This window comes from Oncorhynchus clarkii, chromosome 4 (assembly GCF_045791955.1).
Source record: "Oncorhynchus clarkii lewisi isolate Uvic-CL-2024 chromosome 4, UVic_Ocla_1.0, whole genome shotgun sequence".
Taxonomy (NCBI): domain Eukaryota; kingdom Metazoa; phylum Chordata; class Actinopteri; order Salmoniformes; family Salmonidae; genus Oncorhynchus; species Oncorhynchus clarkii.
This window is the reverse complement of record NC_092150.1, coordinates 88,474,213-88,491,690: the sequence shown is the minus strand read 5'-3', so window position 1 is coordinate 88,491,690 and position 17,478 is coordinate 88,474,213. Positions and strand designations below refer to the sequence as shown.

Below are 17,478 nucleotides of genomic sequence, written 5' to 3'. Positions count from 1 at the left end.
CCCCTTTGCTTGACATCATAGGAAAACATAATGGGAAAATCAAAAGAAATCAGCCAAGACCTCAGAAAAACAATTGTAGGCCTCCGCAAGTCTGGTTCATCCTTGGGAGCAATTTCCAAACGCCTGAAGGTACCACATTCATCAGTACAAACAATAGTATGCAAGTATAAACACCATGGGACCACTCAGCCATCATACCGCTCAGGAAGGAGAAGTGTTCTGTCTCCTAGAGATGAACGTACTTTGGTGCGAAAAGTGCAAATCAATCCCAGAACAACAGCAAAGGACCTTGTGAAGATGCTGGAGGAAACGGGTACAAAAGTATCTATATCCACAGTAAAACAAGTCCTATTACGACATAACCTGAAAGGCCGCTCAGCAAGGAAGAAGCCACTGCTCCAAAACCGCCATAAAAAAGCCAGACTACAGTTTGCAACTGCACATGGGGACAAAGAATGTACTTTTTGGAGAAATGTCCTCTGGTCTGAAAACAAAATTAGAACTGTTTGGCCATAATGGCCATCATTATGTTTTGAGGAAAAAGGGGGAGGCTTGCAAGCCGAAGAACACCATCCAACCGTGAAGCACGGGGGTGGCAGCATCATGTTGTGGGGGTGCTTTGCTGCAGGAGGGACTGGTGCTCTTCACAAAATAGATGGCATCACAAGGAAGGAAAATTGTGTGGATATATTGAAGAGACATCTCAAGACATCAGTCAGGAAGTTAAAAGCTTGGTCGCAAATGAGTCTTCCAAATGGACAATAACCCCAAGCATACTTCCAAAGTTGTGGAAAAAAATTCTTAAGGACAACAAAGTCAAGGTATTGGAGTGGCCATCACAAAGCCCTGACCTCCATCCTATAGAAAATGTGTAGGCAGAACTGAAAAAGCGTGTGTGAGCAAGGAGGCCTACAAACCTGACTCAGTTACACCAGCTCTGTCAGGAGAAATGGGCCAAAATTCACCCAACTTATTGTGGGAAGCTTGTGGAAGGCTACCCGAAACGTTTGACCCAAGTTAAACAATTTAAAGGCAATGCTACCAAATACTAATTGCGTGTATATAAACTTCTGACCTTCTGGGAATGTGATGAAAGAAATAAAAGCTGAAATAAATCATTCAACTATTATTCTGACATTTCACATTATTAAAATAAAGTGGTGATCCTAACTGACCTAAAACTGGGAATTTTTACTAGGATTAAATGTCAGGAATTGTGAAAAACTGTGTTTAAATGTATTTGGCTAAAGTGTATGTAAACTTCCGACTTCAACTGTACATAGACATGGAATCACTGGGCACTTTGTTTACATACTGTTTTACTAATTTCATATGCATGTACTATATTTAGTTAATGGCACTCCGACATTGCTCATCCCAACATTTATATATTTCTTAATTCCATTCTTTTACTTTTAAATTAGTGTGTATTGTTGTGAATTGTTAAGATACTACTGCACTGTTGGAGCTAGGAACACAAGCATTTCGCTGCACCCGCAAAAACATCTGCTAATTGTGTATGTGACCAATAAAATTATATTTGATTTAATATGGTGTCAAATCCGATTCAAAAGTCGAACGAGCACTAGATGGTGCGCATGAGCACGATGAAACATTGCATAACGTAACACAGAAAAGTTAAAAAGGGTTTGAATACTCTCTGAAAGAGAAAATCATTTGCCCTTATTAAACTTCCCAGATCATTTTCGATCAATAGATGTCGAATTTAACTTGTTTTGACGGCTATAAGTAAGCAATAAAAGACCAGAGGTGGTGTGGTATACGGCCAATATACCACGGCCAATGGCTGTTCTTAGGACACAGCCCTTAGCCGTGGTAGGCCAACATCTCAATTCAGGGAAATGTCCACAATGGAACTGACATTAGTTCTGTGAGCCTACCACTACGCAGCTGAGCTGTTGTAGCTCCTAGATGTTTTCACTTCACAATAACAGCACTTAGTTGACCGGGGCAGCTCTAGCAAGGGTAGACATTTGACCAACTGACTTGTTGGAAAGGTGGCATCCTATGACAGTGCCACGTTGAAAGTCACTGAGCTCTTCAGTACAGGCCATTCTACTGCCAATGTTTGTCTATGGAGATTGCATGGCGGTGTGCTCCTTGATTCTATACACCTGCCTGAAACAGGTGTGGCTAAAATAGCCAAATCCACACACTTTGTATATATAGTGTATTTCTGGATTTCCTTTCCTATTCATTTGCAAAAATTCCTAAAAAACATTTTCCCCCTCGTCATTATGGGGAATTGTGTGTAGATGGACGAGAATTATATTTGTTTAAATACATTTTGAATTCCGGCTGTAACAATGTGGGATAAGGGGTTTGAATACTTTCTGAAGTCACTGTAAATCATTGGATGGTGACATGCATATCTAACTTCCTTTACTCGCAAAATAAAAGGTTAGATGATAACCTGGTTACAAAAAGATCCCACCATGTCAAACTGGACAACTCATCTGTCAGCATTCATAAAATTGTACCATCATCTGTTGTGATTATTTTTATTTTACATATATATATATATATATATATTTTTACATATTACTATAATACATGACTGTGGATGGAAACATGGTTTATGACTGAGATGTGTTTGTCCCACCTACATTATTAAGATGAATGCACTGTCACCCTGGATAAGAGGCTGCTCAATCCCTAAAATAATATGCTGCCAGAGAGCTCAGGCATGCTGATGGTGATTTTAATACGGAGTGGCTTGGAGAAGAGACACAAGAACAAAATACACAGATGCTAATTTGTTTATTTATTTAAATACAGAATATTTGCATTTAAAGCCGAAGCAACTATGCTAGGGGTAAAAATCACAAATTCTGTCATTTGATTTCACTGCTATTTGAGAGCCAACAACAAAAATCAAATTAAAAAAAAACATTGATCTCATCTAGATAAAAGTAAAAAGGTCAAATAATTTTATTTTTTTAATCATAAAGACCTGGTTACCGGATTACATTGGAAAATGAGCTCGTCTATTGATTGATAACGAGTAGACGATCAATCAACAGACTCCTAACAATATGAAGAAGGTCTCCAATTAGAAGCAGCAGGATCAATACATTTACAAGGACATTGTGATGGGAGCTAGCCACTGCACGGTTCGGTCTGGTGCTAAACGACTACCAAGCCCGACACAGAATGGAGTCCAGTCATGACAATAGACACTCAAAGCAGATTAAAAAAAAAATGTACACAGATTATTTCCCTTAAAATAGCAAGGTTTCCATCCAATTGGAGACAGAATTTAAATGCGAATATTCTAAAAAATCTGCATAAAAACAATCTTCATATTTTTACAACCTTGGATGAGTTTCTATAAATGTACTTGAGGATAAAAGGATGTGCATGATGGACACAGTGCACATAATAACTTTTCCGCTTAAATTCCAATGTAACGTTAACGAATAAAAAAAAAACACAAAAAAAAACAAGTTAAATGGGATTCCATCTTCTTTTCAACTCTGCTGACTATAGTGAATGTGCCCACTCTGGTCTGGTCTGCACTAACCTCCAGCTCACAGATACAGTGCGGGTATCGTCTACATGATGACATTATTATGGACAAAAGAGTGAGATCATTTTTTATTTGTCAAAACGGCAGCCAAGCATCAATCATCACGTCACCAGAATAAGACCCTCAATATTTCCTATTGGAAAGGAGCATCAAGCTCGTCACCGTGCACTTTATGCAATTTACCGGCATTAAAAGGTTGGATGGAAACCTGGTTAGTTTTATTTTGTTGTATTGTCCCCTTCACGTGGATGGGTCCATTCAAAAATACACTGCTCAAATAAATAAAGGGAACACTTAAACAACACAATGTAACTCCAAGTCAATCACACTTCTGTGAAATCAAACTGTCCACTTAGGAAGCAACACTGATTGACAATAAATGTCACATGCTGTTGTTCAAATGGAATAGACAACAGGTGGAAATTATAGGCAATTAGCAAGACACCCCCAATAAAGGAGTGGTTCTTACAGGTGGTGACCACAGACCACTTCTCAGTTCCTATGCTTACTGGCTGATGTTTTGGTCACTTTTGAATGCTGGCGGTGCTTTCACTCTAGTGGTAGCATGAGACGGAGTCTACAACCCACACAAGTGGCTCAGGTAGTGCAGCTCATCCAGGATGGCACATCAATGCGACCTGTGGCAAGAAGGTTTGCTGTGTCTGTCAGCGTAGTGTCCAGAGCATGGAGGCGCTACCAGGAGACAGGCCAGTACATCAGGAGACATGGAGGAGGCCGTAGGAGGGCAACAACCCAGCAACAGGACCGCTACCTCCGCCTTTGTGCAAGGAGGAGCACTGCCAGAGCCCTGCAAAATGACCTCCAGCAGGCCACGAATGTGCATGTGTCTGCTCAAACGGTCAGAAACAGACTCCATGAGGGTGGTATGAGGGCCCGACGTCCACAGGTGGGGGTTGTGCTTACAGCCCAACACCGTGCAGGACGTTTGGCATTTGCCAGAGAACATCAAGATTGGCAAATTCGCCACTGGTGCCCTGTGCTCTTCACAGATGAAAGCAGGTTCACACTGAGCACGTGACAGACGTGACAGAGTCTGGAGACGCCGTGGAGAACATTCTGCTGCCTGCAACATCCTCCAGCATGATCGGTTTGGTGGTGGGTCAGTCATGGTGTGGGGTGGCATTTCTTTGGGGGACCGCACAGCCCTCCATGTGCTCGCCAGAGGTAGCCTGACTGCCATTAGGTACCGAGATGAGATCCTCAGATCCCTTGTGAGACCATATGCTGGTGCGGTTGGCCCTGGGTTCCTCCTAATGCAAGACAATGCTAGACCTCATGTGGCTGGAGTGTGTCAGCAGTTCCTGCAAGAGGAAGGCATTGATGCTATGGACTAGTCCTCCCGTTCCCCAGACCTGAATCCAATTGAGCACATCTGGGACATCATGTCTCGCTCCATCCACCAACGCCACGTTGCACCACAGACTGTCCAGGAGTTGGCGGATGCTTTAGTCCAGGTCTGGGAGGAGATCCCTCAGGAGACCATCCGCCACCTCATCAGGAGCATGCCCAGGCGTTGTAGGGAGGTCATACAGGCACGTGGAGGCCACACACACTACTGAGCCTCATTTTGACTTGTTTTAAGGACATTACATCAAAGTTGGATCAGCCTGTAGTGTGGTTTTCCACTTTAATTTTGAGTGTGACTCCAAATCCAGACCTCCATGGGTTGATAAATTTGATTTCCATTGATAATTTATGTGATTTTGTTGTCAGCACATTCAACTATGCAATGAAAAAAGTATTCAATAAGAACATTTCATTCATTCAGATCTAGGATGTGTTATTTTTGTGTTCCCTTTATTTTTTTGAGCAGTGTATATTGCTCATTGACAGGGTGACAATTATCTAGTTGTGACGCTAGATTACTACCGTTTAGCATAAGCACTGCGCAGACTACCGTTTAGCAGAAGTACTGCACAGACTACTGTTTAGCAGAAGCACTGCACTTGTGGAGTTTCAGATTCTGTCTATTTGCATAGGCCTTCCCACAGATGTCACACACGAATGGTTTGACACCGGTGTGCACATGTCGCTCGTGATATTTCAGATGACTCGACTGGGTGAACCTTTTCCCACATTGGTCACACTCAAACGGTTTCTCCCCTGTGTGAATGAGCATGTGAGCTTTAAGAGTAGGATTGCTAAAGAAACCTTTCCCACAAACGCTACATTGACATGGTTTCTTCCCCGTGTGAGTGACCATGTGATTTTTTAGGGTATAACGTCTTGGAAAGACTTCCCCACAAATCTCACACTTGAAAGAAGGCTTTTCATCGCCGTCTGTGTGCGTGTTTAGTTTATGTATGGTTAGGGTTCCGGACTGGGTAAAACTCTTCCCACAAAGGTCACAGTGGTATAGTTTCTCACCTGTGTGCGTTATCTCGTGTCTTTTGCAATTACCCGAAGAGTGAAACTTCTTGCCACAAACGTCACAGGAAAAGGGTTTTTCTTCCTTGTGTCTCCTCATGTGTTTATACAGATGGTCTCTTTTGGCGAAACATTTGCCACACACGTCGCAGACGAAGCGTTTCTCTGGCGTTTCTCCAGGGTGGCTGGCCACCATGTGCTTTCTGAGAGCGTGTCCATTGTTGAAAGGTTGGCCACATACAGTACAGCTATGATCCTTCTCTTTATGAGTCATCATGTGGGTTTTTAAGGACACGCCGGTGAAGAACGTTTTGCCGCATGTCTCACAGCAATACTTCCTCTCCCCGGAGTGTGTTCCCTGGTGATAAGACAATCCTTCTCTGGTCTTTAAGACCTTTGGGCAGGAAGAGCAGCTGAATGTCCTCTGCTTTACAATGCACTTGTGCCTTTCCCCTACAAACTTTTTTTCACAAACTGCGCACGTGACCGTTTTCTCCGTTTTGTGACGTTTCTTGTGCGACTGCAAAGTACATTTCTGGCGAAACACCGCGTCGCAATCGGTACAACTGAAGGTGTTCTCCTGGTGTTTAATGGAATGTTTTGCTAGCTGTTTCGCCAGATTAAAACCTTTCGCACAATGAGAGCATCTGTAAGATTTTGTATGGGACTGAAGGTGTCTCGTCAGATACCATTTCTCCTTGAAACATTTTCCACAGTGGGAACAGATGAGGGGCCCCTGGTGGGCACAGATGAGGGGCCCCTGGTGGGCGGCGTCTGCAGAATCTCCACATTGGACATCTTGATCATCTCCATCCCTACCTTCGTCTTGTTTGTCTGGGTCCGAAGCAGATCTAGGTTGAAGAGAAAAAAAGTTAAGACAAGAGGATCCTAATATCCCATAACTCTTTGCATTAAAGAGGAAGAATTCTTTATTTTTTTTTATCAAAAAAAGGGAGCTATGCTAGTTAGCAACAGCGCTTAATGTGTTTATTTTCAAAAACTACCATATGGAATTATTAGGGTTGTCCTAACCTGGGTATCTTCAACCTAGATGCAGATGGTGCCTGAGGGTCAAGGTCATCACCCTGGCTGGTATCAACCTCAGGGAGCCATTCCTCATCTGATGAAGGTGAGGGCAAGGGGGCAAGGCCAGGGTAATCCTCCTGACTATCAGACTCAGAAGAACCCTCGTCTGTAAAACAGAGAAGATCATTGTGGTTGTTGCTGTGCGGAAGAAAAATCGGAGATGTAACTGGTTTCAGGAAACTAGGCATATGGCTCGCATCACTATTTCACAGGAGAGGCATTTGAATGCAAATAAATGTTATTTTTTAATAAAAAATGTGTTCTGAATATTTCTGGAATAATTCTGGAATATATTAGCTTTCATTTGCCTTAGTAACAAACTTGTATGCCATCTGTAAATACAATTGTTATATTAGAAGCCTAGATGGTTTAGTCACAGAAAAAGAGAGGAACCTTCCCGCTAGCCATACTTGGCTGAGATAATGGATGGGCTGGACATGCCGAGAGATGAGTTCTGATTGGTCTGCCATGTAGCACACTTGTGTCTATAACATGAGCTGGTCAGTATGTGTAGGTACTCCTTTCGAGCGCAGCTTTTTTTAAAAAGATATCACGTGGTAGAACTCTTCACTTTCAGGAGGACCGAGTTTTGAAATCAGTGGAATTAGGAGTATGATAGCTACGGAGATGCAGAAAATTTCTGGCGTTTGATTGCAAATATGCAGACGGAGTCAAAAAGAGAACACATAGAATGCCGTTGTATAACCTGTCTCTGGATTACATCTTCAAACATGGTGACAGAGAGGGAGAAGTTTCCATCCATGAATACGGGGGGTAAGATAGTCTAGCTAGCTACATTTTCATATATGTTTTATCTTTGCCGCAAAGTTGTTTTCATTTCAAGTTAAAGCGTACTGTTAGCTAGCTAACGTTACAAATAATATTACTACACGATTATACACGTATCTATAAGACATTTGCATAGCTAGATATAGCCTAATGTTAGCTAGCTAGCTAATATTGAACTTAGTTGGTTAGATACCCGCAGATTCATGCAGGGTAGCAACGTCACAAGTTGGGATTGTGGTTCATTGTGTAACTAGCTAGCTACATGTCTAAACAAACAACAACAACAACAAAAAAAGACTCCACCATGCAAGTAATCATTTCACCACACCTTCTGTATCCTGTACAAGTGACAAATAAACTTTTATTTGATATAGCATGTGTTTACCATAGAACATCATGTAGAACATGATCTGCACCAAAGTCAAATGAGGCTCTAACGTTTGTCTCATTGGCCCGTGTCCAAAGTTCTAAAATTCTCCAGTAGAACGCTTTGCTTTTATTTCGTCGCACTCACAAACGTAAGCTGTGTTCTGTAATTGGCTCACCATTAACCAGTAAGTAATGATAATGTTGTGAGTTTATTTTCCGGTAATAATGAAGACACATGAGCTAAAGCGAAGATGTCGTCAGCTATATGATATGGTCATTGTTTGAACTGGCTAGCCAGCTAACTAACAAGCTAGAAACGAACCAAAATATTGTTTAGAATGATGCCTGGTTTGATAGATTGACATATACTGAATTTTTAAATGGGTGGTTTATTTGTGTTAAAATACACTAGTTATGCTATTTTGGATCACCAGGCAGGTGATGTCATGCAGCCTGTAGTTTTTGTGTTTATACTTATTCATAAACGACAAGTTTGATTTCAGACAACAATAGAATGTTCATTATGTCACTGCTACAACTGTCAATAGACAGCCTTCAGTCAATCTTTGGTTGTTTAGTACATGGCCTCACATGTGAATCCTTAAAGAGATGGGTGGGGCTAAGGCTTAAGAGGGTGTGAACAATGCTGAATGGGTGTAGACAAAGAAGAGCTCTCAGTAGGTTTACTAAAACATTCAAGGGCCATTTTCTCAAAAGTGAGATTACAAGTTTATCAACTTTCAAAGCAGGATTACTTTCCCATTGTTCCTCAACTGTAGTGTATGATATACCATTTTCTAGCTCTGAGTCTCTACTTTTATACAATGTAAAAAAATAAAAAACACAATTACAAATTTTACTACATAAGCCGTTCGGTCACACATTTTTTAACTGTAGCAACAACAATATGTACACAATGTTGTAATATAATTGATGTTACACAGGAATAGGAAACTGTACATCCATAGAGTTAAATAGACGACTCTAAATGCATAAAAAACAGTTTTGGCATGGACACTGCCATTAAGGGCTTCCACCATTTTAAAGTAGTCAACTGGGTGGGACTTCCTATGGTTAAGGAAGGATCACGATTCCATTCGGGTCATCAGGAGGGATCAGCCAATGAATTATACTCGTGAACAAACATTCCATAACTGCAGGTTCCAGGAAAATCACCAACCTTGGCTTTATACCCATTTAAACAACAAAATCCTGGTGTCAGTAAATTCAGGCTGTAACAATAAAATGTGGCTACGGTCAATGAGTGTGAAAACTTTCTTAAGGCAAAGCGATCTCTCTATCATTCTCTATGCGCTTCCCCATGCTCTCACAGTCTCTGTGATGGGACAGATACAACTTTAACTTTCTCTTATGGGAACATCCACAACCATAAATGAACAATCAATGTAAAAACAACTACAAATGACTCACCCTTTACGGCTCCTTTTTGAGTCGCAACTGCTTCTCTAATATCTCCTGGACAGATTATAATTACACGTGATTTTACTTCTGGGTCAAGCAAGTTTACTGCTTCTCCACCACTTGTGCCTTCTCCACCAGTCTTCTCCACGGCTCTCACCTCCATCTCGTCCACAGTCACCAGTAATGATATTTTCTCCATCGAGCTTTTACTCAACACTTCCATGAATGACGCAAACTTTATCTGAAAGATTAATAATAACAACAATTGACTGAATTACTGACACCGTCACTGACCATTCAAAATACACACTCACTGCCTGCCTCGTTTCTAACACATCTGAATAAATATATTCCAGGGCTATCCAACTCTGTTCCTGGAGACTTACCCTCATGTAGGTTTTCGTTTCAACCCCAGTTGTAACTCACATGATAATCCGGAGCGCTAGATTAAGGTTGGAGCGAAAACCCCACAGGACGGTAGTGGTTCAGGAACAGGGTTAGAGAGCCCTGTTATAGGTTAACGTTAGCTAGCTAAATGTAAAAATAAAAAAATTGATCCATAGAGAATGACAGAGGCCTCTAGTAGCCAAAAGGACGATTTAGCATGGGCAGCGACATTTAAGGATTCCACCATGTAGTGGAACTGCGTGGGGTTTCCTATGGGTTGTGGCCTCCGCCTCAATGGCGCTGCCCATGCAGTCACAAACCCTAGTATGGCAGATATATATGAAAATGAGTCTTCTATCCATCTCTACGGTTTGATCACAGATAATTGGTTTGATGGTGCACTTCTCACTCACTTTGTTGGTTATATTCACACGCTCCATTTCTCTCTTCAGGAAACGATTGTCTTTATTCTCCAAAACAGCAGCACACACGTCGAGAAGTCGCCCCATCTCGCTAACTGTTGATTCAACTAATAACCCCATGATTTGGGATAACTGTGTCTGAAATATATCTGTGCTCGACATGATTGCTAGCAAGTTATCTCCGAAATAGCCTACTTTGAAAATATGTAGTTTGCTTCTTTTCCGCTGTCTAATGTTTCCGGCCTTACGCTGTATTATTGTCCGAAATGAAACGCAATCGAGAAGAAATGTTCCTACCATTTTCCCGTAACATTGGGTGTATTCACTAGGAACCAACCGAAACGACGGGGGACCTACCTGAATTAGTCCAGTAGAAACTCATTTTCGTTGCAAAACGTATATTACTAATCATTGCAGCCCTGGTGAACATGTTGTATCTAGAATTAGGATACGCTCCTATCAGTGGCGTGTAATTTGTTAGATAATTAAACATACACATATATACAGATATTAATTCAGGACTACTCTGCGTCTGGGAAACCGACCCAACAGGTCTACCAGGGACAGAGTATTTATTGTAATGATCTACATTTTTTTTAGTGGGTACCTTACAAAACAGCATTTTAGAAGAGTGTTTTGCTTTTAGAATAACGCAGTTATTATGTCACACTTCAAGAAAAACGTCAGTCTGGTACATCAATGAGGTGCTTTTGGGCGCTGCAGTAGGTTTTCTGATTGAATCAATATTCAATTTGGCTGAAAAGAAAACAAAGAATGCACAAGTTTGAAAAGAAGAGATGCTGCACCACAAGCAATTGTTTTTTCAACATCACTGGCTGATAGGTTGAGTGTGTGTGTGTGTGTGTGTGTGTGTGTGTGTGTGTGTGTGTGTGTGTGTGTGTGTGTGTGTGTGTGTGTGTGTGTGTGTGTGTGTGTGTGTGTGTGCGCGCACTTACGCATGTGAGTGTGTTTGGGTGTGTGAGGCTCAGACCCTGCATTGAGAGGAGAAGATATTTGTCATTGGTATGTGAAATATGATTATGGAATATGGAGGGCCTCTCCTGATAGGTTTCACTGGTTTTTATCTATCTTCTACAGATAATGAACTATATTTATGATCAGAGGCTTACTGGTAAGAGTTATAGCTCACAGACATCTGCATACACATACAGTGGAAGAATAGTGGGTATTATTAATATCAATACAAAATGCTTATGATATATTGTCATGACTTTTAGGAACTACTGGTGTGGGCAAAAATGGAAGTCCTTCAGCTAGTTCTGTAGAGCATTCAGGCCTCTAAATACATGTGTGTGTGTGTGTGTGTGTGTGTGTGTGTGGTAGATGGGAAACGGGAGGTTGTAAACTACATAATGACTCCAACAACAGTTAGTGCTTTAATCGCCATGTGTTTTGTAACTGAATGGTGCTTCTGTGAGGTTGCTGTTGTGTTGCTAATTATCACGTAGCTCTTGTAATTATCTCTAATTGGGGTCAAAGCCTCTCGTTTAGTTCTAAAGCGTGTGTGTGCGTGCGCGTGTGTGCATGTGTGTGTGTTTGTCTGTGTCTCTGTGTGTGTGTGCGTTCGTATGTGTGTGTCAGCACCTCTCAGAGAGAGAGAGAGACATTCTCCACAGCATTTCAGTTCCATGCTCCATTTAATAGAAGACAGTTGTCATGAATCATTATTTGTTTCTCGACTGGAGCCGAGCTGTTATTGAAGTCCACAGTCTTCTCTTTCTCACAGTATCCTTATCTTTTAAAGCTTAGCGAACAGGAAATTAAATGACATGTCAATACATCTGTCTCCTGGGTTGACCCATGCTGACCTTTGGTTAGTCCACAGTTAAGAGTTTCTTCATGCCTTAAATTGCACCAACAAGGAACTTTTAAAAGGAAATATGTGGGGAGCTGGTACATCTATGATTCACATAAAGTATTTCATACAAAATATGAATGACATATCCACATTCAAACTTCCACCCAGCTACTCTCAATAACCCACTCAACACATTATTTCTCCTTGATTCTTTGGTTCAGGGCTGGCTCCAGACATAAGCAATTGCTCAGGGGCCCCCTGCCACAAGCAGATTGACATAAAGTGTAGTCAACTTTGATCTTAGGGCAGACATAATATGGTTGGTTTAGAACAAATCTGATTGGTTATTAAAAAGGTCGATGGGCGGAGTTTAACAGATGCACAATTTTTGCAAGCATGGCAGAGGTTTGAAGTGAGAATCTTGAAAATAAAACTTTGAGTTAGTGTTTTAAAATGTTTTAAATGAATAATTGTTGTGTTACGGTAGTTAGACAAATGTGACAATATCTCTTAGATACAACTGGTCTGTTGACTTGAAGCAAAGTGTAAAATGTAGCAAGCTAGCAGCGACATGCTAAACTAGTCAGTGCAAGTTCTTAGCCTCTTAGCTACTCATGTTGAATGAATAAATAGAGCTAGCTGGCTAGGTCTCAAATATACAAGTAAGTCAGCTAACATTTGCTTTATTGAAATGTTAAGTTGAATAAGGTTCATGAACTTAAATAAAATAAGTAATGGACAGCTATGCTGCCGCTGGGGCAGCAAAGTTAAATGCTAAGCTAAACAGAGCTAGTTGGCTAGCAAATAGCTATTTCTTACTAATGTTGAGGCATAAAATATAGCTAGCTAGCTAGGTCTCAAATATTCCAGTAAATGAGAAAATGATAAAAAGCAAGAATAATTGGTCAAATAAATTTTAATAAACTACAAATCGGAATGCTGATCCAGGAGCATTATTGTTAGTTTGGGTGAAGATAACCATAGGATATATTTTAGATACTTATTGCATGAATTAACAACATTTGCTTGAAGTCTGCCTTTAGGGCACAAAATTGATCTTAACCCAAACTAACATTACTTCGCCTGGGGAAGCATTTAAACAGCGCATTCAAATGGCTTCCCCGAGGACAGTAAAGACTTTAGTATTACCTTTTGTGCTTGAAGTGCCCTGATGGCCTCAAGCGATCTTTTCAAGCAATCTTTTTCAAATTTCAATACAGCAAATGTTAGCTGACTTACTTGTATATTTGACATCTAGCTAGCTCTATGTATTAATTCAACATATGTAGCTAAGAGGTTGCTAAATGCCTAGCTAGCTTGCTTGCTCTGATTATTTTAGCATGTTGCTGATAGCTTGCTACATTTGACTTTTTTTGCTTCAAGTGAGAAGACCAGTTGTATCTTGGAGATATTGTCACATGAAGTCTGACTATTGTAACACAATTCGAACTTGTAATTCAACATTTAATTTACAAGATTCTCAGTTCAAACCTCCACCATGTTTACAAAATTTGTGCATCTGTTAAACTCCGCCCATTGACCTTTAAGAAACCAATCGGATTTGTTCTGCAACAAACCAGTCAGATTCTTTCTGCCCTTAGAACAAAGTTGACTACACTTCATGTCAATCTGCCGTCTGCAAAGGCAATAAATAAAAAATATCTAAAAATGTGAAACTCGGGCCTCCCGGGTGGCGCAGTGGTTAAGGGCGCTGTACTGCAGCGCCAGCTGTGCCATCAGAGTCCCTGGGTTCGCGCCCAGGCTCTGTCGTAACCGGCCGCGACCGGGAGGTCCGTGGGGCGACGCACAATTGGCCTAGCGTCGCCCGGGTTAGGGAGGGCTTGGTCGGTAGGGGTGTCCTTGTCTCATCGCGCACCAGCGACTCCTGTGGCGGGCTGGGCGCAGTGTACGCTAGCCAAGGTGGCCAGGTGAACGGTGTTTCCTCCGGCGCATTGGTGCGGCTGGCTTCCGGGTTGGATGTGCGCTGTGTTAAAGAAGCAGCTGCTTGGTTGGTTGTGTATCGGAGGACGCATGACTTTCAACCTTCGTCTCTCCCGAGCCCGTACAGGAGTTGTAGGGATGAGACAAGATAGTAGCTACTACAACAATTGGATACTACGAAAATTGGGGAGAAAAAGGGGTAAAAAAATTCAAAAAAAAAAAAAAAAAAAAAAATGTGAAACTCAGTCGAGGTCTCAATTTAGAGAATAGTAGAATAAACAAGTCACAATGTGATTGCGCATTATCAGTTTTTCTCTTGTTATGGCAGTCACTGACAGTCACTCAATTAGCTATGTCAGAAAAAAATAATGTAGTCTAGCCAGCTAATCATAGCCGAATACTGACAGGGCACACATGGCATGTACCCAGGGGCCCTGACCTCAAGTTTAACGGTTTATTAGTTGTATGTACAGGATACACATGGTATACACATTGTCCAACTAAATGCTTACTTGTAGGTTCCTTCTCGACAATAAGAAATAATACAAGATGAGAAAACAAACATAAATTAAATGGCTCAGTAAAATATAATAAATATTTTAGCATAAGTATAATACAGGAAGGGACCATTTATTGTACAATATTTACACCTATAACAGGGGAGGGCGAGGGGGGGGGGGGGGGGATTGGGGGGCAAGTTTTTAAATGGTGCAGTATTAGCTATAATAAATAAGGGTCTGGTTGCAGCAGTTGTGATGATGAATGTGTGTGTGTCTTTTTGTGTGTGTGTGTGTGTGCAGCTGCAGGGTGAATGTGACCGTCTACTGCAATAGTGCCTAGGTAGAGCAAAGTTGAATGCCCGCTTACCACGTGCTTGCATACTCTCGCTTACAGCTCCCTGCCGCCGGGCTATTCCTTGTGGTGAATTGGGGAGCAGCTTCATGCACACGTCTCCCCTTGCCGGTACAAAGCCTCTCCATGACAAAGACTCCTGTCGGGCCTCCTCACAGCTGCACAAGTTAACTGGTTGTCTTGAAAGTCTAGGCTAACCGGCAGGGGGATGTCGGAGCACCAGTGGGCCCCAGAGATGCGTCTGTTCAGGCAGGGGATCTCAGAGCAGCAGTGGGCCCCAGAGATGCGTCTGTACAGGCAGGGGATCTCAGAGCACCAGTGGGCCCCAGACATTCATCTTTAAAGGCAGGGGATCTCAGAGCAGCAGTGGGCCCCAGAGATGCGTCTGTTCAGGCAGGGGATCTCAGAGCAGCAGTGGGCCCCAGAGATGCGTCTGTACAGGCAGGGGATCTCAGAGCAGCAGTGGGCCCCAGAGATGCATCTTTAAAGGCAGGGGATTTCAGAGCAGCAGTGGGCCCCAGAGATGTGTCTGTTCAGGCAGGGGATCTCAGAGCAGCAGTGGGCCCCAGAGATGTGTCTGTACCGGCAGGGGATCTCAGAGCAGCAGTGGGCCCCAGAGATGCATCTCTACAGGCCCACCTCTGTATGGACACGTCCTGGCAGCCATCAGCCACTACCCCGCTGCCTTGTGGGTTAGTCAGGCACGACAAAGGCTAGGGGAGAACACCCTGAGAGAAAAGCAGTGTGCTGGCGGCGCGCGGTAGGCGGATGTGGACAGACTGGGGAATCCGGAAGCCTCCTGCAGGTGTGGAAGATACTGGTCGTCCTGGGTTTCCCCCCTTGCCACTGGAATTCACCTTCCTACAGGGAGGAAGTGCTGTTGGAGATTGCACACCCTCAGTAGCACTTTAAATAACTTTCTATGTGCAGGTATCCACTTCTGACCTCAGCTGAAGCCATCAACTGTGAAACCGGACTAAAGTATGGCGGTGTTGGGGTATCCGGTGATGGGGGCAGGAGTGAATGCACCGGAAGCCCTTAATCAGACCCCTGCACTCCAGCGGCACAGGACTATTATGGTCGTCAGCGGTTGGGACTTGAGTGGCAGCTGCTCTCGGCAGACCCCTGTATGACTGAGCAGCCCTATTTAGGAATCACACTGCTCACCCCAGCTGGGGAGAGGCATGGAAAAAGTGGCCTAAAAATTGCTCACAAACTACATCCTGGATAGGCTACCGCACCCATCGGGAGTTCCACTCAGTAGTCGAAAAATGCTGGTGACATGGAACATCAGAACTCCTTTGGAAAACTGACGATAATAGCGACAGGCCCCATCAGAGAACAGCTTTGATTGATGCAGAACTAAGGCTCTTCAACATTGACATTGCTGCCCTGAGTGAGAACAGGTTCCTGGATGAAGGGTCCCTGAAAGAGGAGGGAGAAGGCTACACCTTATGGACAACATGGACAACATCAGCACGGCGTGGGACTGGCAACTAAGAACAGCCTTTTACCCAGCCTTCACCGAAACCACCTGTAGGCATAAATGAAAGACTCATGTCTCTCCGTATAGACCCTAGCCAAGATGTGGGGGACTTCAATGCAAGGTTGGGACAGAACAACAGGATATGGAGTGGAGTGGAGTGCTGGGTAGGCATGCTGTTGGCCAGGTCAATGAGAACGGCATAAGACGGCTAACTCTATGTGCCAGCACAATCTCATCATTGATGACTGTGTTCTTGTGGCCCACACGCCAGAAGACCTTCAGTCCGTGAGGGTCTGTGAGGTTGTGAGGGTCTATAGGACTGTCTATCAACACCCCCAAGACAGAGGTGGTCTGCCAATGGAGATCCTGCCCTCCACCCACCATGCCTGTCTTCACCATTAAACACAAATCACTGGCAATAGTCCCGTCCTTCAAATACCCGGGCAGCAGGTTCAAATTCAAAATAGGATCGAGCATCAACTGCTTTCGGGAAACTCAGGAAACTCAGGTCTTCCACAACAGGGATCTCCACCTCCACACCAAAGTCTCCGTCTATCAAGCCGCCTGCATCACCACACTTCTTTACAGCTGGGAAGCCTGGGTCACTTACAGTCGCCACAACGAATGGCTCGAGGGATTCCACATAAGATGCCTGCAGTGCATCCTGGGAATCACCTGGTGCAACCGTGTGCCCCATACAGAAATACTTGCTAAAACCAACTACAAGAGTATGGAGGCCTTGGTCACCCAACATCAACTACGCTGGCTTTGGCATGTCATTAGAATGTCTCAGGAGTGCTTGCCACAGAAGATCCTGAATGACCAGCTACATCTTGGCCGGCGGTCCGCAGGGGGGCAGATGAAGCATTACAAGGACCAGCTGAAAATGACGTAGATTTTCTTTTTCCAGTGACGGGGTGTATATCTGTGTATGTCTGTGTGGGTCTGTGTATGTCTGTGTGGGTCT

General features: G+C 43.1%; 1 protein-coding gene across 2 annotated transcripts; it reads right to left on the bottom strand.

The window, feature by feature from the left end:
* Positions 1-2,764: 2,764 nt before the first annotated feature.
* Positions 2,765-10,663, bottom strand: LOC139407416 (oocyte zinc finger protein XlCOF6-like). Of its 2 annotated transcripts, XR_011634097.1 has the most exons (6): positions 10,405-10,663; positions 9,614-9,845; positions 6,971-7,130; positions 4,759-6,789; positions 4,178-4,716; positions 2,765-4,127 (listed from the first exon to the last, which is right to left on the bottom strand). XR_011634097.1 is itself a non-coding variant. In XM_071151183.1 (4 exons), the coding sequence occupies exons 1-4, from the start codon at positions 10,573-10,575 to the stop codon at positions 5,493-5,495; spliced, it is 1,860 nt and encodes a 619-aa protein (XP_071007284.1). In that variant the 5' UTR covers positions 10,576-10,663; the 3' UTR covers positions 2,765-5,492. The 2 variants fall into 2 exon arrangements, 1 of the variants encoding a protein (XP_071007284.1); XM_071151183.1 differs by having other exon boundaries at positions 2,765-6,789.
* Positions 10,664-17,478: the final 6,815 nt, after the last annotated feature.